Raw genomic sequence first — 26,589 nt, forward strand, 5'->3', positions numbered from 1 at the left:
TAGTAACTGATTTTTTGACCAATGCTCCAGCCACCGGCTATTCCGGTTGCCGGTTCCGAATCCAAAGGGTCACGTCAAAGTAACTATGGCAGTCAGACGAGTCCGGGGTCCCAGGCCGGATCACGGCCGTTCCACTCCCGATAACATGCAAGTTGGACCATCGCGTCAGCCAAGTGCTATGCCCATAAGCATCATGAGACTGGATCTTATCCAAGGCTGAGAAAGCCTAAGTCATGTGACGTGATTGTCTAAGCGGTGCAGAGACCGCGTCCAATGGTCCCCTTAACGGGTCTTTACAAACCACCAAATGAAGCCACCACCACAACCAGAATTCAACCCCACCCCCTGCTGAGACCAGGTTTATTTATTCCAATTAAAGGCACGGGGGAGGGAAACAAAAGGAACAAATGCAGGAAAAATAAATGATGAAACCAACACAAGGAAAACACCTTACCCACGACTGACATACTCGCCCATGAATCAATGAGCATATGGGATTCTGTAAGCATATGGGATTCCTTAATTATCCTAAGTTTTCGGGCCCACCGACATTCCACGGCAGAGGAGACAAAGAGGTTTGGACAAGACAAAGATTGCCTGGAAAACCCAGTGAGTCATTCAGTTCAGGGTTCCCCATTCTTCAAATGTCCTGTCACTGGGGCGGTAATAGGGGAGGACGTAACTCTTGCAGAGTGAGTGCGAGGTTAATGGGGCGGGGCGGGGCTTCCGCCCTGAGGGCTCAGGCCAAATGCAGCCAAAGATTCTCTACGCTGATCTTTCTGGCCCCCCCATCACCTTTAATAAGGTTTCCTGCTGACATCACCGACGACATTTTGTGCCCCTCCCCTCTCACTCACCATTGGCACGCACCTCAGTCAGAGGGTGGGGTGAATTTCGTGGTGACCCTTGAACTGCCATTAACCCAGTAGACTCGGTCAGCTTGTGCAACAAATTTCTTTTTCCTACCTAGACTTGTGCTCACAGCCTGGTGAGCACTAGAAACACACATTAAAGACAGAATAAAAGCGTAGGCCATTAAATAAAAGGTCAGAAGGGATGGGATTTTCGACAACACATGAGGAGGGGTGGACAGTGGCCAACTATATACATGAAAGCGATGCATATTATGTATTATCACATTTAATTCCTGCTATTCCTCTGCTCCATTTGGTTCATCTGATCATTTGCTTGTGAAAGTCAACATCACTCTTGCTATTTTCAGAGAACTACCTCAACAACAGTGAGTCTGGCATGTTACTCAGGCAGATTGGCAGAGAATACAAGCAGCCACCTCTCTTCAGGACTGGTCTCCCATATCTACTGCCCCTTACGTGAACTCAGCCTGGGAATCCTTCAATAGAAACCTGCTCTTTCTTGTGCACAGATGCATCCCATCTCATGTTCAATTATCCTACCCCACTTCCCACCCATGGTACACTGAATCTTGTGGTGAGGCAGTTACTCTGAAACAACTTGCCTTCTCTTCCTGGAAAGCTAATCCGACCAAAGGCAATCTCAGTGCATTCAAGAAAGTCCACAACAAGTGTGTGTCCACTGCCAGGCAAGCCAGAAAACAACATCTGTCCAACCTCAAACATGAACTTACAAACTTGTCTCCCTCCTCTAAAACATTGTGGCACCTTGTTAAGTTTGTCTCTGGTATATGCTCCCCTTCCATCCTTTCCTTCTCTTCAAATGGCACCACAGCCGACTCTGCTCATGAGAAGGATGAATGCCTCAATTCTGTGTTTGTTTCCAAATATTGTGTTCCTAATCACTCACTCTCAGTACTCATCCCTCCTTCTCATACCAAACTACTGCTGGACTGGATGTCTGTTGCACCGAAGGTGAAAACGTTTCTGGCAACCCTTGACTGATTCTGCAACTAGACCAGTTGGCATCAGCTCACGTGTCCTAAAATCCTTCTCTGCTGCTCTTTCCCATCCCCTCTCTGCCCTTTTCACCCAGTCACTTGTGCTTGGACATTTTCCATCTGCTTGGAAATCTGCTAACATCACTGTATTTGATAAATAAAAAGGTGCAAAAACTGATCCCCTTAACTACAGACCTATCAGTTTACTTCCAATCATCAGCATGGTCATGGAATCCATCATTGCAGTTGATATGAATTCCTTTTCTCCAACAACCTCATCTCATATCACCAATTTGGTTTCAGACCAGGATACTCCACTTTGGAAATGCAGTTTCTACTCACTCAACAATGGATGGAGGCCCTCAATTTCTGCTCACCTCCACTCATTCGTTCCACTTTTTCCCCGATTGTGGAACCAACCTCAACATTCTCTTCAATCTCATTCTTCCCTCCAGGTCTTCAAGACAACTGTTCACGACCATCTCAGATCGTCCAAAGCCATGTTTTCTACCCCTCCTCCTTCCAAATTTCCATTTTTCCCTGCTGATAGTTTCCTTCTCTTTCCATCTTGTCCACCCTATACATTCTCTCCTGCCACCCTAATTCAGTGGCCAACGGGGCTCAATCTCAGGACCCAAAGATCCCAAATCAACCACCATAACCACTCAGCCAACACCAGGCTTTGGAGGGGAGATGGGATAAAGAGACAGACACGAGGATAAAGGGGGACATGGAATTTAACTACTGTATACATACAATTCTGGTCGATGCTAATTGGGGTTTACAAATGCCTATGCTGACACTCATTAGGATATAACTATCAAATAATTAACCTCTCTTTAATCCCCAAGTTATTTTCATAACAATAAATAGAGATATACACACACTTGTACACAATAGCATCCTTAATTATTTCATGGCTGTGTAAAATGGAATATAATTTTCACTCTACACCTGTATATGAAAAACAATGTATGATTTGGCAGCAAGTGCAATAATTTCTGCTAAATCAAATCCCTTACTACTTCATAGAATGCGATGATAATTAATCACTCTTAAATGAATTGAAACAAAAATCATTTAATTTCCAAATTTAAGAAAGTATTACCTGGTGCTGCCGTAGTAACTGATAATGCTATCCCTTTCTTGTCTCATTTTAAGAAATGTCAAATTACTGCTCTCAATGTAACCATTTTCCATTTCTTGCCAGCAGGAGATGAAATATGGCAATTGTTCCTGTGTGGAAAACATAACAAAAATTGTTCTATTTGTCAAACAGAATACCAATTTTGGCCCTATTTAGGGTAGTTTAATCACTGTGGTTTTGTTGCTTATATTTTAGAACAGATCAAGCCAAAGTATTTCAGGCTTACTCTTTGTAATGGAGGACCCTGCTGAACAGGCTGTTTTGGCAGGGTGTCCAAAAAGGATTGGACAACTTTGGTTGTTAATATTGTTACGGCCATAGGTACTGAGTGTATTATGAGGGGGTTTAATCCCCGTTTGTCCTCGGAAGAGCCGGACCTGGGGCCACCACTCACGATTAACTTTGTGGAACGGTGGGTTGCTTTAGAACCACGAATGCCACTGAGTCAACCACGAGTTCCAGTGTCCACCGTCTAATTATGCCGTTTAACTGGAGGTCACGTGGTTTCCTGAAAGGAGAGCGCGCTCTCGGCAAAACACCAATCTTATCTTGATTAGATCTTCATTAGGGCGGCCGAGCGTAGAACCGCTGGTGCATGCTGACTATTATTGGTAAATTTGTGAAGTAATTACTTCCCAGTCTATCGAGGTTCGGACAATGCTGGATCAATAGAAGGAAAGGACAAGCACGGACAGGATGGAACGTCAACAAAGCAATTTATTAATAAGAAAATAAACCAATGTCACCCGCAGGGTGACCCGTATCTTGCCAAAAAGTGACCACGTGTGACTTCTTTAAGGTCACACTGAGGTGAACAGAGCTGCTATCCACCAGGAGCGACTCCTTGAGGAATATCTGCCTACGAGAGAATATCTGCCATAATATCTGCCTGTGAGAATCGTTCTACAGAGTAACCATGAAAAATATGCGTTTGCCTCATAACGTGACCAAATGACGTCATAATGTCTCAAGCTTGACATATCTAGAAAGCACTCATTGAGGTGTTCAATTTGAGGTACTACACGATATGGTTCCTAAAACTTGAAAATTTGACCTTGGGGTCAAATATGTTTGACCTGAGGCGCTAACCATGAAGGTCAAGGCCAATCGCCACCAAAAATTAATCAGCTGAGCGCCAGACCATGAATTATATTCCCATGAAGTTTGAAGACGATCCGATCAAAATTACTCAAAAAATAAGGGTTTCGTCGACTCCCGTGATTTGCGACAAAGTGACCTTGACCTTTGACCTTGACCTTCAAAATTTTATGCGCTGAAAGGGACCTCTATAGGCCTCTGATATGCGAAGTTACAAAAATTTCCAATGATAACTGTGCTCTGCAGAATTTTTTATACGTGATTACAGACAAACAAAAAAACATACAAGCTGTCTAACATATCTTGCAAAAACTTCGTTTTGGCAAGATAATAAATAAATAAATACAAAGAACTTTTCATTTCCGTGTGGTAAAAATGAGTAGATCCAAATCAATCAAAATAATCACAAGCAAATAAAGAATTAATCAGGCCAAATCAATCAAAATGATCGCAAGCAAATAAGTAATTAATCAGGCACTGATAGAAAAAGAGACAAAGAGCAGATGCTTATCTGGGATTGACTTACTTTACAATTAAACACAGACAAGGGTACTCAGCAGATCATTTGGGGGGCGGGGGGGGGGGGGGGGGGAGAAGAGAAGTCATCTCACTCACTAAATAGAAGTCGTACGTCAAATAAAAATGTCCTGGTGAGCGTGCTTTGTCCATTGCCAGTGCTCAGGAACCAAGGATGCCAAGAATCAGGTACGCCAAGAGCAGGTCTCGAGCAGAAGGAGCATTAATGATCCGAGCGTCACCCACCGCCAGGAGCCACAACCGATGGACAGCTGTTAGGAGCTGTGAGGCACTGTGAAGTGCTGAGGCGCTGTGAGACGCTGAGGCGCTGTGAGACACTGAGGTGCTGCGAGGAGCTGAGGCTGTCACCAACTCACTGGTGCCGACTGACTGGAAAAGCTGTCTAACTGACACCGACTCACTGACTGGTAAAGTCGTCTGACTGACTGAACGCCAACTGACTGGTAAAGCCGTCTGACTGAAACCAACTCACTGACGCCAACTGACTCACAAACTGACTCGTTGTCGACTAACCTGCCAAGAACGGACCTCTCGTTCTCTTTTTATAGGCGGCCTGTCTGGGCGGGTGCAGACTCCAGCCAAATCCACCCTGCCCCATTGGCGAATCATTGCCGTGACAACCTGCCTGTCCCGCGATCACTCCTGGCCCACAACACCATGCCTGTGGTGCTGGAGGAACGGCAAAAAGCAGCCATCTGTCAGAATTACCGAGCGAAAACGTGAAGCGCTCATAAAACGTCAACAATTGTCACCTTAATGTTCAGCCCGATATGAAAAAGAGCCAGTTAGCGTCCATAGAGCTGCTGAATGGGGTGTCAAGCATCGATGGAAAAAGGCGGGTGTCGGCGTTGGTGAAAGAAATGGGTGTCAACGTCGATGGAAAAAGGCGGGTCTCGAGCCTCCGTTGGGCTAACGGCTATCTCACATGCATGAATGTGTCTGTCTTAAAAAGAAAGGAGCTTTCCATAAGAGAAGGAATCTATTCTTTACCCTTCTCAACGCATCACATTTAGAATCCCACCAGACATGGGGATAGGTCTATCCCAGACATGCATTTAGGGAAATAACTATCTGAGGACCTGGATGTTTGTATGCATTCGTCAGATTGGATTATGAAATCTGTGACAATATATTTGGTACCGCAAATGATATCACGATGCCATTTGTTTTATATGACACAGAAACTCATAACGTTTCACTTAAGAAGGGGGGGGACAGTATTGAAAGTGTGGGAAGCATATTTGAAGTACAGTAGCTGTTGAATCGGGAAGGAAGCAATGGTGAGCTGGAGCTACCGTGTTATGGAGAGGGGAAGGTGGAGTTGGTAGAGATTACAGAGGAGGAAGTGTGGAAATCATTGAGGAGGACAAAGAAGGGAAGAGAGCCAAGCATTTATGAGGTGTGTACAGAGATGATAATTGCAGCAAAAGAAGTTGGAGTCCGTTGGATGAAGAGACTGTTCGAAGACGTTGAACAAAGACGAATATGCAGGAGAGAGGGTTCAAATCCGGAGGAGTAGAAGACAGGGTTAAATATGCTGATATGGAAGGGGAAGGAAGATGTTCAACATCTGGGGAAGTACAGTGGCATGACACTGCTAAGTCATGTAATGAAGGTGCTGGAGAGGCTTCTGGATGGGAGGATAAGGAAGAGTGTGGAGATTGAGATCGGAGATCAGCAGGGGTTTATAAAGGGTATGTGGACAATAGATGGGATGTTTGCACTGAGACTGCTGGTGGAGAAGAGGCTGGAGGTGTAAGGTGAGATGGCATTGGGATTTGTGGACCTGGAGAAGGCCGACGACACTGTCCTGAGAGAGATGGTGATGACGATACTGAGATGGTGAGAGTGCCTGAAGTAGAAGTTAGGTTGGGGGAAGGGATATACAAAGGAATGAAGTGAAGAGTTTTAGTTGGTCCTGGGATGTCTGAGGATTTTAACGTGAACATCGGATTGAGGCAGGGGCACAGGCTGAAGGGGAGTGTGGAGAAGACTGAGGTGATGTGGGTCAGGTAGCAGAGAAAATAAATGAATATCAAGTTAGAGGAGAAGGAGATCAGGCAGGGAAATAGGTTTGAGTATCTGGGAGGAACAGTGACTGGGGATGGTAAATCTGAGGCAAAGGTGTGGAGGAGTGTGAAGTGGGGTGGAGAGAGTAATGGCAGACAGAAAGAAATCAAGAAAATTGAAAGGGAAGGTTCTGATGTCATGTGTAGCACTGGCCAACCTTTAGGGTCTGTAGACGGTGGCATTGACAGAAAGCCAACAACAAAGGCTGCAGGTTTGCAAGAACAACTGTTTCAGGAGGATTGCAGGAGTGAAGAGGGTGGCGAGAAGGATGGATGAACTGGAGGAGATTGGTGTGCAGATGAGTTTGACAGGGAGATTGGTGAAATCCCAGCTAAAATGGGCTGGACACTTGGTGAGGATGGGGTAAGAGAGAATGGCAAAGAAAGCAGATAGGTTGAGGGAGCAAGGTAGGAGGAAAAGAGGTAGACCATCATTTATATGGGAGGATTGTGTGAGGAGGCATATCCTGAAGGTAGGGATGGTTGGAGAGTGGAGAGAGTTGGCTGAGGACAGAGGGAGGTGGAGGAGTATCATTGTCAAGGCAGGGCAGAAGCTTGGTGCCATCGGACCTCACCCCTTGTAAAGGGAAGAGGAGGAGAAGAAGAAGAAATTGTACTTTCAACTACGAGATATTTGAGTTGATTATCATATCTCTTGAAGAATGTGACAAGTATAACAGTTGGAAGTAAGATCTTTTTTAGATTGTACTGGATGAAAGAAAAACATTATGCATTGTGTGAGGAGTTGATGTATATGCAAAGAGTCCATCAGAGATTTTAAACCTGTATTGAGGTTGAGGTGGATCACCAGTCGTCACGATCACCAAAGTAAGTAGCAGTTTTCTGTACTTGGTCAAGCTCATTTATGGCTGAACCAGCATAAGGCTTCCAAGCCTAAGCACCATATTCTAGTTGAGGGCATACCAGGGATTGATATACTCTTATTTTACCTTCCTTAGAGCAAGGAAACAAAGTTCTGCACAGTAATCCAAGAGTGCGGCTTGCCTTACGTATAATCTTCTGGCAGTGCTTGTTCCATCGGAGATCATTTAAGACTGTTCAACCCCTGTAATCATAGTATTCCACTGGTGCGACATCACCAAGGATCGCATACTGATGTGAACCAGATTTGTACTTCTTCTTTGTAGAGTAGGACACTTTTCAATGTTAAAAGCCATCAACTACTTGATTGATCAGTCAGCGAATGTACAGGGTATTCCAAAAAGACCCGGACAACTATGGTTGTTAATATATTTAGAACCACAAATGATGCAACAATACCCTTTGGTTTATATGATACAAAAACTCATAAAGTTTGATGCACATAATCACTCCACTTCAATGTGAGCGATGTTTGTCATGTGCAGGACATCAAGGCAGGACACAGGCTCTTGCAATGTTTGGCTCCGCATGTTTGTGTCCACCAGTGCGCATGCAGCTGTTATCCGACAAGGAAGATCCTGCAGGTTTGCCATGCTGGTGTTGTAGAGTGTCGACAACATATTTGACAAACCCCCACATAAAAGAACAAGAAAATAAGCAATGAGAGATTGCAGACCCTCACCAGGACTTCTTTTGAGTGGTGTATTTTTCTTGGTTTTGGGGTAAATCCAATCTGGCTGACAAACCATGTGATCTATGACATCATATGTGTGAGCCTTTTATTCCTCATGGACAGGCAGTCATAGGTGTAAATTTTGCCTCGATCTATTCAGCAATTTCAGCGAAGAAGATTTTTGAAGGTTTATTTTATTTTAAACAATATGGCTGCGATGTGACCGATGACATTAGCAAGTATATTTCTGTGAACTATTTTATCCCAAGATGACTCAAAAGTTTTCATACTGATCGGATGTAGCGTTCAACATGTGCAATTAGGACGTCATAATGAAGGCACCCATGACGTCATGAAAAAAATCTCTCATTCCCCATGAAGAGTACTTGCTATGTGCCAGGTTTCATTTTTTTTTTCCTTGGTGCACTTTCAGAGATACAGAGGTCCAAAGTTTTTCCGCTTTTACAATATGGCTGCCACACCACGTAACCTCTGATGTTATAATTACCATTATAACATTCTACATGAGTAGTCGCACCAATGGTGAAAATTTCATCTCAATCCGCCAAGTGGTTGCGGAGAAAAACACAAAAATTCTGTGCGGATAAAAAACAAACAGAGAAATAAACCAATGTCACCCGCAGGGTGACCCGTATCTTGCCAAAAGGTGACCACGTGTGACTTCTTTAAGGTCACACTGAGGTGAACAGAGCTGCTATCCACCAGGAGCGACTCCTTGAGGAATATCTGCCTACGAGAGATTCTGATGAGAATCGTTCTACAGAGTAACCATGAAAAATATGCGTTTGCTTCATAACGTCACCAAATGACGTCATAATGTCTCAAGCTTGACATATCTAGAAAGCACTCATTGAGGTGTTCAATTTGAGGTACTACACGATATGGTTCCTAAAACTTGAAAATTTGACCTTGGGGTCAAATATGTTTGACCTTAGGCGTTAACCATGAAGGCAAAGGCCAATCGCCACCAAAAATTAATCAGCTGAGCACCAGACCATGAACTATATTCCCATGAAGTTTGAAGACGATCCGATCAAAATTACTCAAAAAATAAGGGTTTCGTCGACTCCCCTGATTTGCGACAAAGTGACCTTGACCTTTGACCTTGACCTTCAAAATTTTATGCGCTGAAAGGGACCTCTATAGGCCTCTGATATGCAAAGTTACAAAAATTTCCAATGATAACTGTGCTCTGCAGAATTTTTTATACATGATTACAGACAAACAAAACAAAAAAAGAAAACATACAAGCTGATTAACATATCTTGCAAAAACTTCGTTTTGGCAAGATAACAAAGAGACAAATGAAAAATCACTCATAAAGTGACAACTTGGCAAAACAGCACAAAGTAGAACGGCACTCAGTAGAGCACATGCTTCTGCCGGGTGGAACGGTTTACGTTTTGTATCCCACTGATGGGCTGGATCCCAACCAAAATCCAATCCGTTTGTTCATGTCACCTATTCATCTTATCCACCTTGTTTTGTCATAACTTGTCTCCAACTTTTTGAGATATGGTGATATATTTAGTTTTTGGCCTCATCAATTTTAGAAATTCGACTTGTGTTGACCTTTTGACCTTAAAATTAATTGGTAGTTGAATTCAGCAACCTAACATGAAAATGTTCCTCAAATTTCAAGTCAACCGGATGAAAATTGAGGATTTTAGAAAATCTGGCCCAAATTGGCCTATGTTGACTTTTTGGCCTATGTTTACCTCAAAATTAAGTGGTTGAATTTGGTGACCTGATATGCAAATGCTCTTCAAATTTCAAGTCAATCAGATGAAATTTGAGGATTTTAGAAAATGTGGGTCAAATTGACCCATTGGCCTATGTAGACCTTTTCGGTCGACCAAATTTTACGAAACTTCAATGCGGGACTGTTGCAGGATCGGTGACATTAATCTCTGAAAATTTCAGAACGATCGGTTGAGAGGTTCGGGCTGGAGATGAGCGGGACAGGCAGACAAACAAAGACCCGTATCTTGCCAAAAGGTGACCACGTGTGACTTCTTTAAGGTCACACTGAGGTGGACAGAGCTGCTATCCACCAGGAGCGACTCCTTGAGGAATATCTGCCTACGAGAGATTCCAAGGAGAATCGTTCTACAGAGTAACCACGAAAAATATGCCTTTGCCTCATAACGTCACCAAATGACGTCATAATGTCTCAAGCTTGACATATCTAGAAAGCACTCATCGAGGTGTTCAATTTGAGGTACTACACGATATGGTTCCTAAAACTTGAAAATTTGACCTTGGGGTCAAATGTTTGACCTTTGGCGCTAACCATGAAGGTCAAGGCCAATCGCCACCAAAAATTAATCAGCTGAGCGCCAGACCATGAACTATATTCCCATGAAGTTTGAAGACGATCCGATCAAAATTACTCAAAAAATAAGGGTTTCGTCGACTCCCCTGATTTGCGACAAAGTGACCTTGACCTTTGACCTTGACCTTCAAATTTTATGCGCTGAAAGGGACCTTTATAGGCCTCTGATATGCGAAGTTTCAAAAATTTCCAATGATAACTGTGCTCTGCAGTGATTTATACATGATTACAGACAAAAAAATGAAGGTCAAGGCCAATCGCCACCAAAAATTAATCAGCTCAGCGCCAGACCATGAATTATATTCCCATGAAGTTTGAAGACGATCTGATCAAAATTACTCAAAAAATAAGGGTTTCATCGACTCCCCTGATTTGCGACAAAGTGACCTTGACCTTTGACCTTGACCTTCAAATTTTATGGGCTGAAAGGGACCTCTATAGGCCTCTGATATGCGAAGTTACAAAAATTTCCAATGATAACTGTGCTCTGCAGATTTTTTTATACGTGATTACAGACAAACAAAAAAATAAAAAATAAAAAAAAACATACAAGCTGACTAACATATCTTGCAAAAACTTCGTTTTGGCAAGATAACAAACACACACACACAACCACACAAACACAAACAAACAGAGGTGATCAACATACGGTTCAAAAAAAAATATTTTTTTTTGCCAAGAAACAAACAAACAGACCCAAATGCAATACCCTCTCCTTCGGTGAGGGTAATTAAGGGGGGGTTATGTGTGGTGATCATGGGGCCCAGGCGGTTGGTCAGTCTCGGTCAGTCCAGCAACCCGGAAATTTTTCATTCAGGACGGCTTGACCAACTAAGGCCCAATGAGGGGGAGCGCCGTCCTGTTGAAAAATGATATTGGGTTGCAGGTCTTCACTCTGTGGGAAGGTGAATCTTTCCAACATGTCCTTGTAAATTGTTGAGGTCACTGTATCCTCCGTAAAGAAAAACGAACCAACCAAGCAGCCATGGAGAAGGCCAGACCGTACATTGACCTTTGGACTGCCGCGTACGTGTTCAATGACCATGTGGGGGTTTTCAGAGCCCCAGATCCTCACATTGTGCTGATTGACCTTCCCCGATACATCAAAGTAAGCTTCATCTGTGAACATGACCTTTTTCAGGTAGTCTTCGTCATTCTCTATGCGACTGAGTATTTCCAAGGCAAACGCCTTGCGTTTGAGTCTGTCATTTGGTTTGAGTTCATGCAGAATATGCACCTCATAGGCTTAAAGCTTCAGTCTTTTATACAAAATCCTGTGTACAGTGGTGATTGGTAGTCCCAGTTCTCTGGATGCACATCAGTTTGATTTTCTGGCACTTTGTCAAAATGATTCAGGCACTTTTTCAACCTCTGCTGCACTTGTGGTTGGTCGACCAGTACTTTTCTGTTTCTGACAACTTCCAGTTTCCTTAAACCTCTCGTACCCCTCTCTGATACTAGTCCACGATGGCGGATTCCTTCCATACCTTGTAAGGAAATTACGCTGAACTTGCGTGTCAGATCTTGTCTTGATGAACCTTTCAACGCACTCAGCTTTCTCATATGGAGTCGCCATTATATTTTGCATTAAACCACCAGACCTGAAAATAAAGAAAACTTCATGAGTTTCTGCAAATTTGTGGCACTGAATATATTAAAAACCAAATTTGTCCCAGGTGTTTTTGGAACACCCTGTACATGTCTTATTGGAGTATTTGATGGTCATAATTACTCTTTATCTCACAACAGATGATGCTATCATCAGCAGGCAACATTTATTGCTGACGGCTTGCAATGCATTATCCATTATCACTGAAAAATTACATTATCCATTGTAGAGTGTGTCTGTCAATGCCATAATGAAGTTTTGCAAACAAGTGTTGATGGAGAGCTCTGTCAAATGCTTTCCTACAATGAGAACGGCATTCGTAGAATGCATAGTCTTGCCGAGCACGCTCAATCTGAACAAAAATACCATCGTTAACTGAACACGCTACTTGTATGGCCCATATACCCATGTCATCCATGGACCCTATTATGTCACATCGTTTCTTGGCTTGGATTATGAATGTCATAAATTTAAGTCTTCACTCACATGAGGTCATAGTTCAGATATAAGAAGTTCCAGATTTTTTGGATGAGAATTTAAATTAAACCAATTATGGCTGGGATACCACTTCTCCAATGATGTCATTGTTATCACCCAATTTTCCCCATGGGGAGTTGACGTATACCAAGTTTCAATTTTTTTCGTTGAGCGGTTTTGGAGAAAATGATGTCCATTTTTTTTCCTTTAATCCAATATGGCCACCGTACTATGTGACCTATGATGTCAGAGTTAGCAATAAAGTATTCTCAATGGGGAGTCCCTCCTATGTTTAATGTTTCATATCGATCAGCCAAAGGTTGCAGAGAAAACCATTTTTAAAGCAAAAATATATAGATGCAGACACACACACAGACAGACAGACAGACAGACAGACAGACAGACAGACAGACGAGTTGCAATAGCCTCACATCCCCTTTGGGGTGAGACTGATCCAATACTTTACAGAAAAGAGGCCAAACTGAAATTATTTTCTTTGATTTGTCATGAGTTGCAGATATGATGAGTTGTGGTGGAAAGCTTTTACCTCAATCCATGCTGTGTATTTAACAAAATGTTATTTACAGACAAGCATTTCAAAATATGGCTCAACATAATATGCTTGATAACCTTACAACAGATGCAGGTTATGGAAAGAAGTCTTTATAGTTAAATGGTTCACACTTGGCACCTGATTTATGGAGTGTTGTAACAAAGGTCTGTTTCCATTGGAGAGAAACATCTCCTTCATTATGACTTTGTTGATAGAGAAAGGATAGAGCTGGAGCTAGATCATGAGCAACGAGTTGACATAGTTTAGGTGGGTCCACTGACCTGAGAAGAGTTGGGTTTCAGGCGTTGATTTTCAACACTTGAGACATGTATTTGGAGATTGTCAATCAATATGTAGGGAAATTGTCCTTCATCAGAGCGAGGATGAGCAGATTATTTAATGAAAACAGAGTGGAAGTACAAGCTCAGGGTCTCTGTCTTTTTCTTGTCTGAAGTGTCAAGCTTAGTTGGCATTTGGAGAATGGTGATGCCCATCTTTTCCGAGTGACAAAGTTTATAATAAAACTGAAACTATTTTGGCGATCTACAAGATTGGCTCCAATGACATTGTGGATGCAATTGCAGCATTCATGGTGAACAGCTTTTGCAACATTGTTGTGATAATGACAGAAATTATACCAAGCTCCCCTGTCTCGCTGCTTGCATGCTTTTCTATAAAGCTTGTCCCTCTTTCTCATCTGGAATTTTAAACTGACTGAGATCCATGGAAGATGACATTTACCCTTCCTCATCTAAAAGGGAATATTCTCAACGATGCAACTTCTGAAGAAACAAAAAATATAATCCAGTTTGATTCAACTGTACAAGTATTTGCATCTGGATTTGATTGAAGAAAATCAGTTGTAATCTTGAAGTAACATCCTTAAATCGTACTGTATATCCACTTTATTAAAACTGTAAAGTTTGAGAGTGGCTTAAGAGTTGGTTATAAGTGACAAATGGGGACTTGAGAGTGGGTTATAAATTATTACTAATATTGAAAGTAATGCTGTGATCTGAGATGCCAAGACACAATGCAATGTTGCTGATAGGACTCATTTGTTGTGAAGATCAGATCCAAGATGTTGTTAGATGCTGGTCTTATAATCTCCTTTTAAACAAGTTGCACCAGAGACTTTTCAAGGAGCAGGTCAAGCAAACTAGTTGCAGTGTAGAAATCCCAGTCTATATCTGAAAAGTTGATGTCACCAGCGAAGATGAAGTTGGGGTGACTGAAGGTGCTTGCTTAAGAGCTTAGAAAGGGATTGAGAAAGCTCAAGATTTTTCTGCTTGTTTATTGGCAAGCAATAATAACTTGCAATATATAGAGGCTTGGCATTGATAAACTGTAAGTTACACCAGAAATGCTCACAGTCGCAGTTGAACTCTGGACAAGCGAACACAATGAGCATGTCCAGGAGTTCAAACAATTTTTTTTAATTAATTTCTCCAATGAGTATCAGCAGAAACGGTTTGGTACTCACGCAAATTTTGTCAGGTCCGAGTGTGCTTGTCTGTTGTCCCAAGCGCCACTCTGCTTTGTAAAGCACCTCTCAGCTTTATATATGCATCTTACTCCTGTATAAGCACTCTGTCAGAACGTCCGCACCAGACGAGACACTCGCAAGCTGCTCTTTTTTTTTTTTTTGGTTCCGGATGCTCCGAACCTTCTCTTATTCCTCTTCGCTTGTGTATTCACATTAAATCTATTTTTTTAATCCTATAAGTTATAAACTTACAATATAGCTTATATATTATAGTTTCAATTTATAAACTTAATTTTGTACACTTAAAATTTGAAATCACAGTACTGTATATCAATTTATCATAATTATCACAGAAGAATCTTCCATACACAAGCTAAGAAAACCTCCTCTTCTTCCTCATCGCTCACATGTTCGACTTAGATCTATTTTATGTTTTTAATTTTATAAGTTACAAGTTATCATATAACTTATGATGTTATAATTTATAAACTTAATTTTGTACACTTCAATTTGAAATCACAGTGTATCAGAATTATCATGGAAGAATCTTACCGACATCAGCTGAAAAAACCTTCCATCAAAAGTTCTGTTGTGATAGTATGTTTTTGAGCTTTTTCTTTAAAGTACGCATTCACTGTTTTGTTTTTTTTTACCGTGCATGAGGACCTGCGTATCAGTTTTGTGAACCCCTGAGCATGTTACTGATTGCTCTGAACACCCTGCCACCATAGGCATTGCAGTCTTTGCAGTAGACTGTGAAGTTGCTTGGGAAAACACAGTATGAAGTGATGCTATCATCAAGCTTAGATTCACAAACAAGAATGGCATCTGGCTGGTGGTGCACTATCGATGCTTGAAAGGTCAATTGCTTGGTACTCCCTCTCAGACCATTGCGATTGATTACCATAGCTTTAATGATCTGCTTCCAATTTCTAGTTGAAGTTGAGAACCAAGATCCTCATGACATCATCGCTCTTCCACTCGTCTAGAACATGTATTAAAAAAAAAAGTATAGATGTGGAAAAAGAAGTTGTAGTGATGGCAAAAACAGATGTAGGAATGTTAAGTGGCAAAACTGGGTGAAGAGCCCATCAGAGCCAGTAGCAGCAGCAACAGTGACCTCCAGGCAAAACCCACATCACTATCTTGCCATTATGATTCCCATGAAGAACTACCAGGAAGTGACATTGGTCGAAACATTAGTAGTAGTGCATATATCTTTAACACAGCATGGACATGCATGAATAAAGAAATTAAACTTTAAAAGACTCTGACTGCCAGGGAAACCAAACAATAATATCCAAACATGAAGAATGCATAATAATTTATTTAAAATCATCCTGTCTATGCTCAAATGACAGACTTGGAGTTCTCCATACCTTGATTTATCATGGTTGTGTACATGGAAATGTGCCTATTTGATATACACCAAATCAATGCCTATAAATGGAAGGCTTGTCTTTATAATTTCTGTGTCCTGCCTTGTACTCAAAATCATAAATATAAAATGTAGTGATGCATATTTTCATTGACAAATGTAATATTAAAAATGGCAGAAGTGTCAATTCGAGTACTTAGATTTTGTTTTCATGACAAAGTTGCTTCATTTTTAAAATAAAATGCCATGAAATAAAGAGTGTGTTGATGAGAAAGATGTTTATGTAACTTAAATCTCTTTATGTCTGATGGATTACTTACTTCCTCAAAAAGCTTCTGCACATATGAGTGAAATTCAATTTCAGTCCACGGTTGTTGTTGAAACACATCCTCACAATTTTCATTTGACATGACTCGTAGATCTTTACACGATTCAGTGGACATGCTTGAGCCAGTGAAGTCTTCCTCTGTCATGATGAAATCCATTAAAAAAAACTCCATGGAATTGAACTATAATGTTACAATAAAATATTACACTACAAAAGTTAGTAATACTAATAACTAGGTAATTAATAGGATGAAGCAACATGTGATCATCATATACAACAAGAGCGACAATTGCTTTACAATACATGTCCTCTACCGCTGTGATATTTTATAAGTCCAAAGAAGGCATAACTTTGTGAAAAAAAATGACAAAATGCCTTGAAACTCGAACTTGTTCTGTAACTTATCATAATAAAGCCATGTACCAAGTTTCAGATGAATATGTTGAAGGGTATGGGAAGAAAGTCTGAAAAAATACCACAGGAAAGAAAGACGGACAGACAAACAGACAGACAAGATGGTAGGCGGCGGTGGGTCACCGAGGATGGAAACTATAAGATATAGAGCAAAATGGATGTCATATAGCGGATAGGGAATCACCTGAAGATTATGCATATCAAATCTCATCCAGTTACATCTACTGATAACTACTCGGTATCCATTTGAATGAAAAGTACTGAAAATGCAGTTTGAAATCAGAAATCCCCAAAGTTCGAGGGGGTGCTGTGGGTGAACAAAGATCTAAATTGAAAATCCGGCTCGATAGTTTGTGCACAATGTATTCCAGACGATTAGCGTGAATTTTCATGACCATCCGACCATAACCCTAGGAGGAGTAGCATTTGGCGCGAAGGCACCTCCAGCTCTCGCATATTATCGATTTTTGCACTAATTGACCTTTGACCCCTGACCTAAGCGAAATCGGTCAATATGTCCTGAGGCAAAGTTGTATCAACACGTAGAGGTACTCATTGAATACCATGAACCTGCAAAGTTTCATTCGTATCGATGCACTCACCTGGTCGCTAGCGGGCCTTCAATTTTCGCCAATTTTCATGCATACCCTAATTGTAGGGGGCGCTGCGGGTAAAGTATTCCATATATCACAAAAACCGGAATATATTTGATCGAGCATCACCTGTAGATAATTCATGCCAAATTACATAACCCTACGTGGGATAATGGCTTTCGGAATTGATTTCACGTGAACGGTACCGATTTTGAAGGTTTTTCAGTTGTTGCTAGGGAACCAAAGCGTCCCTAGCAACCATCACAATTTCCAAAGCACTAGGTCAAAGATGTACCTACCACCCGAGTTTGGTCAAAATCGGCCCATGTTTACTACCAATTATGCTGATGACAAACGAACAAACATCCAAACAAACATCGAAACAAACAGACAATTACTGACAATAAGGGTCACCTATTTTGGCGACCCAATAGAGAGCAAACCTAAAGTTCCCTCTGGTGAAAGCAGTAGGGGAATACTAGGCCTGTTCTTGGTTTAACGGTTGAGGTGGCTGGCTGGAGACCTAAGGGTCCTGAGTTTGAGCCCCTGCTAATCATTGAATTAACACCAGGTGGGGTTGACTCAGCCCGTCATCATTCCGAGGTTGGTGAAATGAGTACCAACTTACTGGAAACAGGGGGAACTGCATCAGCAGCACATCCGTGTTCCCAACAATGATGCAGCTTGCAGCCATAAAAAAGGAAAGAAAGTAGATTCAATATAAATGCAGTGCCTAAATGATGTCTACACCCCCTTTCAAATTTTTCACCATTTGTGCCTCATAGCCTGGAATTAAATCGCATTAAATCAGACTTCTTCCACCTCTATTTATGCATCGAAACCCACAACTTCCAAGTGAAAAACAAATTCTACAAATTTCAGAAAAATAATAAAAAATACAAAACGACAATATATTGGTTGGAAAAGTGTCCACCCCCCTATACAACAGCAATTGTAAATTATTTCAGGTGTAACCAATCACAGTCAAAATCACACACCAAGTTATTTGGCCTCCACCTGTGTTAAATTGAAGTGATTCTGAATATTTCAGAATAAAATCAGCTGTTCCTGTAGGTTTCCTCTGCTGGGTAGTGCATTTCACAGCAAAGACTCAACCATGAGCCTAAGGAGCTTTCAAAAGACCTCCGGGATAAAGTTGTGGAAAGGCACAGACCAGGGGATGGATATAAAAATAGTTCAAAGGCCTTGAATATCCCTCGGAGCACAGTCAAGACAATATTTTAAAAAATGGAAGGTGCATTGTAATACCAGGACCCTGCCTCAATCAGGCCGTCCCTCCAAAATAGATGACCAAGCAAGGAGGAGAATGATCAGAGAGGCCACCAAGAGGCCAGTAGCATCTTTTAAAGAGCTACAGGCCTTTATGGTGAAGACTAGTCACTGTGCGCAAGTGACAACAATATCCCAAGCACTCCACAAGTCTGGCCTGTACGGTAGGGTGGCAAGAATGAAGCCATTACTCAAAAAATCCCACCTTGAGTCCCGTTTGTGGTATGACGAAACCAAGATGGAACGATTTGGCTGAAATGCAAAACGTTATGTTTTGCACAAACCAAACACAGCACATCACCCAAAGAACACCATCCCTCCTGTGAAGCATGGTGGTGGCAGCATCATGCTATGGGAATGTTACTCATCAGCAAGGACTGAGGCACTTGTCAGGAAAGAAGGGAAAATGGATGTAGCAAAATCCAAAAAAAACTTGGAAGAAAACCTGCTGCCCTCTGCAAGAAAGCATAAATTGGGACAGAAGTTCACATTTCAGCATGACAATGACAAAGCACACAGCCAAAGCTAAACTGGAGTGGCTGAGGAACAAAAAGATAATTGTCCTCGAATGGCCTTGTCAGAGGCCCGATCTAAATCCAATCGAAAATCTGTGGCAGGACTTGAAGATTTCTGTCCATCAACGCTCTCCATAGAACTTGTCTGAACTTGAACAGTTTTGTACAGAAGAATGGGCAAATATTGCCCAATCAAGTTGTACAAAGTTGGTGGAGACCTTTCACAACAGACTCACAGCTGTAATTGCTGTCAAAGGTGCTTCCACCAAGTATTAACTGAGGGGGGGGGGGGGGTGGGCACTTATCCAACCAAGATATTTGAGTTTTGTATTTTTAATTGATTTTCTGAAATTTGCAGAATTTGTTTTTCACATGGAAGTTGTGAGTTACGATGTGTAAATAAAGGTGGAAAAAGTCTGATTGAATGCAATTATATTCCAGGCTATAAGGCAACAAAAGGTAAAAAAAAAAATTGAAAGTGTGTGTGTGTGTGTGTGTGTGTGTGTGTGTGTGTGTGTGTGTGTGTGTGTGTGTGTGTGTGTGTGTGTGTGTGTGTGTATGCATGTATATATATATATATATATATATATATATATATATATATATATATATATATATATATATATATATATATATATATATATATATATATATTGCAGACAGATCGAAATGTTCTGTGTACGTTACTAATACGTTATGCATACGTCCAACTCTTTATGAATACACTCAAAACTTAAAAAAACATCAATAGTTCAGTGTATGCCAGCGTTTTACATACATTTTGATACATTGCCATACGCTGGCTAAAACGTCAAGGTGTGACAGGGCCTTGAGATAGACCCAAAACGATATATACTGCAGCATACTTCAGCTACCAAGCAGCATTCAACGATATATACTGCAGCATGATGTTTCAAAAAGTTGTGGACGGATGACAAAACTTGGTGGATTAGTTGTGACAAGAAGAAGCAGATTCGATTTTGATCAAGGTCCGGATGCAGATCTGGCCTCTCAATGGGATTGAAAACGTAAACTGTTCAGCTTAGCAGAGGCATGCACTCTACCGAGTGTCGTTCTAATTCACCCCATATGTCCACAAGCCTTAATCATGTGTACAAAATAAAATTCTCTCCTTGCTTCACCCTCAGTCCCCATTCACGCCAGCTATTTCAAGTACTGTTGGTTAGCACACTTCATAAAGGATGTTCAAATGTCATGTCATGCCTCAGACGAAAGACTCGGGCAGGTGGTGGGAAAAAGTCCAGTATAAATTCATTATAAACCTAAATTATTGCCTCATGACCATCTTAAACTTACCTTGCATGGCCCAATAATGTAATATCTATATATTTCTGATGGAACAATCTTGTCACAAGTAATACAGGGCACCATTTTAACTCACTATTAATGTGGAAATCAGCATTTTTGTAAAAATATAAAACAAGTCCATGCAAGACCATGTGCACATCAAAATGTAATTTTGTTATCCACAACTTTTACATTTTTGTGTTGTGCCTCTGATGCACTAAATCAAACTCATCATCAAGTGCATCTGAGAAACAACACAAAAAGGTATATATAATTCTGTGCTCTGATAAGTTCACCTGTAATGTCTTCATTATGTTTGACTTCAAAAAGAATCTCTTTTACATCTGCGTACAATGTCTCTTCATCAACGTTCGCATCAACTGCATGCAATATCTTGAAATGCTCCTGAAATAACTTCTCCATTGTTCGCCAGTTTTCTTGAAAACCAACAATCCTATTTTAAACATAAATTGAGAACCTTCATTCACATTCATGATGCAATTAAAATTTTGATAGCATTCATAATAACAACAAAATAATAAACAGATGTTTGGTACTGCAGAACTTTAATATGGATACAAACAAACACGACATAATAGTGACCGAAGCTTTTCGTACTGCACTCGTCAGGGTCAAACTCGCAGCAAGTGAAGGAGGAAGTGAAGGCGCGTGATTTATAGGCAGGTCTCAATAAGGTAGACGCAGAATGGTTCAACCATAATGACGTCACGGTTAATCCGAACGCCCATTGGTCGGCTCATCATCTTCACCTCGAGCTCCCATTGGCTGGAGTAGAGTTCGTCGATGATTGACGTTTGCAACCACATCCTGGAAAGAGGGGGGATGGGTTTCCCCAAAGGTCCATTCACTATTTGTTACCGTACTTCCCTTGATCTTTCCATGCTGAAAGAGACACAGAGATTGTACAAATTCCTTTTGACGACATAATATTGGATTGGTTGTCAGGATAAAGGTTGCTTCCAACAAAGGTAAATTAAATGAGCTCTGACCTCGGCTCAAGATCCTGAACATATCTGCATTGTACTGGTCTGCACAGATAGGGTTGGCAACCAGGTGCTGTGCAATGGCAGATGAAGCAGGTACAACGGCCGGTGGTTGCTGGATATTTCTACATGCTCGCACTGGTTGTGTTCTAACCCTCACAATCTTTCTTCGAATCGCCAAGGGGACGTGTTATTTGATCCGATCATCCAATCTTAGTGTTGTGCGGCCCACGTACCGAGCTTCACATCGGCACTTAAACTCATAAATAACATTGCTGGTTTGTGAGGTGGGTAGCACATCCTTGTTGACTGACGTCAGCAAACGGCGAGATTTAAAGATTACTCGGGGTTGCACAGCCAGAAACGTGTTGGACACAATATGTTTGATTTGTACTTTAAACCTTCGTGATGATTGCCCTTTCCAGGGCATCCCGATATAGACTGGACATTTGTCCGGACCAATCTTCCCATCTTTTGTGGTGTTTATAAACTTGTGTAAGTATCTCTTCACTATATGCTCAGGATAACCATTCTCACCGAGTATATTCATGATTTTCTCAGTTTCAGCAGGGAGATTACAAGGTGAACAAATCATCTGTGCTCTGTTAACCAGGATATTGATCAAAACAATTTTGTTTCTTGTGGAGCTGCAGGAGTCCCACCGAGTATACTGCCCTGTGAAAGTCGGCTTCCGGTAGACGGATGTTGTGAAACCAAGGTTTGATCTATCAACCAACACGTCCAAAAACGGTAACGTGTTTGACGATTCCAGCTCCGTGGTAAACTTCAGCGCTGGATGGAAAGTGTTAAGCAGGTCAGGTCAGGTATGGGAGCATGTGCCATAACAGCGCGTCGCTGCGTCCACTTTCCGCCGGTACTCCAGGGGCCTCCGTCTGGCCATCCCCCAGGCAGATGCCAGGCCCATCCCCATCTCCTTGAGATGATAGTCAACCTGTTGCAACCATGAGGCACGTGGTCGGCCCACTGGCCTCCTCCACTCATGAGACTCCCTCACTGAGAGAATCTGGTGAGCAGGATCAGCGTCAGGAAAACGAGCCACATGTCCATACAGCCGCAACTGACGCTCACGGACTATGCAGGTAACAAATCTCATCCGAGTCTCTCTCAGCAACCGCTCGTTGGACACAAAATCCGACCAGCGATAGCCAAGGATTCTCCGAAGAGACCTGTTACCAAAGGAATTAAGTCTCCGTCTCAGATCATTGGTCAGAGTCCAAGTCTCGCACCCATAAAGCAAGACTGGAAGTACCAAGGACCTGAAGACTCGGACTTTCGTCCTCCCGCACAGGTACCGGCAGCGCCACACCCCATGATCCAGTGAATCCATGACTCCCCAGGCCCGACCCAGACGTCTATTGACCTCTGACTCGCAGCCAGCAGAGACATGAATATCACTGCCAAGGTAAGTGAATCTCTCCACGACCTCAACATCCTCACCACAAACAGACACAGACAGGACAGTAGCATACAAGATGTCACCGAAAGCCTGGATCTTAGTTTTGACCCAAGAAACCCGTAATCCCAACGGCTCCGACTCCTCATTCAGCACCTCGAGGGCCCCCAAGAGGATGTCTAAAGTCTCCGCAAAGATGACTGCATCATCTGCAAAATCAAGGTCCGAGATCTTGACATTCCCAAATGATGCACTGCAACTTGATCTTTCCGACATCCTCCCTAAAATCCAGTCCATACAAGTGCTGAAAAGTGTGGGGGCAAGTACACATCCCTGACGAACTCCAGTAACAACTGGAAATAAGTCAGAGATGGTACCACCACACTTCACAGCACTCTCAGTACCAGAGTAGAGTTCATACATCAGATCGATCAGTTTTGGTGGCACCCCACGAAGACCAAGAATCCTCCAGAGGACATCCCGATTCACTGAATCGAACGCTTTACAGAGATCAACATAGGCTGCAAGCCTTGTTGCTGTGCAAGCAACACAGCAACAAGGGAGGTGGAATTCAGTTTTAAAAACATGATGTATGTTCAAACGGACGGTGTAGCCATGGGTTCTCCATAAGGGCCAGCTCTTGCAAATATCTTTGTCGGCTATCATGAAATGCAGAAACTGACTGGTCGGCAAGGGGTCGATTCCCCCATCGTATACTATCGGTATGTTGATGACATTTTTGCTTTGTTTGAGTCTGGGACGACATGTGACAATTTCCAGGCATGGCTCAACACTCTCCATCCAGCGCTGAAGTTTACCACGGAGCTGGAATCGTCAAACACGTTACCGTTTTTGGACGTGTTGGTTGATAGATCCAACCTTGATTTCACAACATCCGTATACCGGAAGCCGACTTTCACAGGGCAGTATACTCGGTGGGACTCCTACAGCTCCACGAGAAACAAAATTGCCTTGATCAATATCCTGATTAACAGAGCACAGAGGATTTGTTCACCTTGTAATCTTCCTGCTGAAACTGACAAAATAATGAATATACTTGGTGAGAATGGTTATCCTGAGCATATAGTTAAGAGATACATACACAAGTTTCGAAACACGACAAAAGATGGGAAGGTTGGTCCGGACAAATGTCCAGTCTATATCAGAATGCCCTGGAAAGGACAATCATCACGAAGGTTTGAAGTACAAATCAAACATATTGTGCCAAACACCATTCTGGCTGTGCAATGCCGAGTAATCTTTACCTCTCGCCGTTTGCTGACGTCAGTCAACAAGGATGTGCTACCCACCTCACAAACCAGCAATGTTATTTATGAGTTTAAGTGCTGATGTGAAGCTCGGTGCATGGGCCGCACAACACTAAGATTGGATGATCGGATCAAACAAGAAGTCCCCTTGGCGATTCGAAGAAAGATTGTGAGGGTTAGAACAAAACCAGTGCGAGCATGTAGAAATATCCAGTAACCACCAGCCACTGTACCTGCTTCATCTGCCATTGCACAGCACCTGGTTGCCAACCCTATCTGTGCAGACCAGTACAATGCAGATATGTTCAGGGTATTGAGCCAAGGTCGGAGCTCGTTTCATTTACGTATGTTGGAAGCAACCTTCATCCTTACCACCGATCCAATATTATGTCGTCAAAAGGAATTTGTATGATCTCTGTGTCTCTTTCAGCATGGAAAGATCAAGGGAAGCACGGTAACAAATGGTGAATGGACCTTAGGGGAAGCCCATCCCCCCTCTCCAGGATGTGGTTGCAAACGTCAATCATCAACGAACTCTGCTCCAGCCAATGGGAGCTCGAGGTGAAGATGATTCGACCAATGGGCATTCGGATTAACCGTGACGTCATTACGGATGGACCAATCAGCGTCTACCTTATTGAGACCTGCGTATAAATCACGCGCCTTCACTTCCTCCTTCACTTGCCGCGATTTTTACCTGAAGAGTGCAGCACGAAAAGCTTCAGTCACTATTATGTTGTGTTTGTTTGTATCCATATTAACAAAATAATAATCATAAAACTATGATCGAGGCTCATATAAGAGCTGGAGCAAAATGGAAGGGAACAAAATGGAAAGGGGAAACACCAACAGCAGAGTAGAAGTGAGAGTGAGAGTCAGATCAAGGGGAGGGAGGACACATGGGGGTGAACAAGTTGCACAGAAGCTGAATGAAACACAGCAAGAAGAGGAAAAGAAGGGGAAATTGGGGATGACAAAAAAGGAACAAATCAACCGACAACTGACAAACGAAAAGAGGTGAGGGAGACTTACCTACTCTGAAGAAAATCACAAACAACAACGACCTCATTTTCAGGTGAAGATTCTTCATTAGACTCCTCTGTAATTAAGAAAAATATATTCATTACATCAGCATATCTATTTGCAGATATGATTAAAAATAATTCCAGGCTACAGTACCTTGATCTGCAATTTAAATGTTGATGAATACCATCTGGCAGAAAGGTGGCACTTAACCCGGAGATTAAACAACTATAAACAGTGCACATGACTTTTCACAGTACATAAAAAAGCAAGATTTCATGAGGAGAAAAATAGAGTAGACAAGCTGACACATATGAGACTAAAAGCATGTCTTCTTTGACATGTTTTTTTTGCTTGTTATGATAAATTAAATAATCAGGTTGTACTTACGAAAAAGTGATGCACGTTGAAAAACTGTGGGATAGGAAGTATCAAAAAAAATGGCAATGTCAAGCCCTGCAGCTGGAGAGGTAACATCAGAAATGGCACTTGGACAAGCAACAAGTGCAGATCTGGTGCTTTGGGAAGGATTTTCTTTCGCATCAGTTCCAGTCAAAACCTTATCCAAAAGGATGGCTTGATTTATTGTTGTTGGAAAGCCATCTAAAATCCATCCATTCTGTGGAACAGTGTTTCTAAATAAAAGAAGATAATTGAATCATGTCAACCTATAGTTTTGCATCTCTTGAGGCATTCTATGTCAAATACCTAAAATCACCGTGGAATATTTTTACAACAGTAATGATTACTACTTTTTATTACGATTACTGTGTTTTTTCAAAAGTACAGGTAGTAGACCAAAAAAATTGGAAACACCAATGCAAAGTCACTTTAGAGGGCATTGGGCCACCACATGCAGCCAGTACGGCCTGTATGTGCCATGGCATAGAGTCCACCAGCATCTCACATCTGTTTGATGGAGGTGGAAACCGCTGTCAGCTTTGCAACAACCAGCCGTGGAATTGTGGCTAAGGCTTTCTGCAACTGTGCATCTGAACCAATCTGCAGTGAACTTTACAAATGGCATCTTCTTCCATCTAATAATACCCTTGTTTGTCTATCCATCTGTCTGTGTGTGTAACATTCTGCTCCACCCATTGGTTGGACAGTTTCCCTGACTCCAACCATAATTTCAACCTGAAAAATCCTACAGCCACCATGTTGGTGCTTACTGCGATGCGAAGTCAAGGACCTCTTTGAAGCTGTCATATTCACAATCGCCATGCCCTTCCTGTTCCATTTTCTCTTCAGTGAAAAACCATCAATCAAAGTGACAGTTAAAAGGATTTTGATA

The 26,589-nt window shown here is 42.0% G+C and overlaps 1 protein-coding gene across 12 annotated transcripts in view; it reads right to left on the minus strand.

Moving 5' to 3' along the window:
- LOC147032885 (sperm flagella and cilia-associated protein 2-like) overlaps window positions 1–26,589 on the minus strand; it is a 204,223-nt gene that overhangs the window by 87,754 nt on the left and 89,880 nt on the right. For all 12 annotated transcript variants that reach the window (XR_015055389.1, XR_015055390.1, XR_015055392.1 and 9 more), the window contains exons 11-15: window positions 25,686–25,930; window positions 25,305–25,371; window positions 20,883–21,040; window positions 16,459–16,604; window positions 2,982–3,109 (exon numbers count right to left, since the gene is read on the minus strand). Coding sequence is in view for 7 of the 12 variants with exons in the window: in XM_085870859.1 (XP_085726985.1) it covers window positions 2,982–3,109; window positions 16,459–16,604; window positions 20,883–21,040; window positions 25,305–25,371; window positions 25,686–25,930 (744 nt within the window). In the remaining 5 variants the exon portion in view is untranslated. The remainder of the gene's footprint in view (window positions 1–2,981; window positions 3,110–16,458; window positions 16,605–20,882; window positions 21,041–25,304; window positions 25,372–25,685; window positions 25,931–26,589) is intronic.

The sequence above is a fragment of the Eptatretus burgeri genome, chromosome 2 (assembly GCF_056783735.1).
Source record: "Eptatretus burgeri isolate ZD-2024b chromosome 2, Ebu_testis_v1, whole genome shotgun sequence".
Taxonomy (NCBI): Eukaryota; Metazoa; Chordata; class Myxini; order Myxiniformes; family Myxinidae; genus Eptatretus; species Eptatretus burgeri.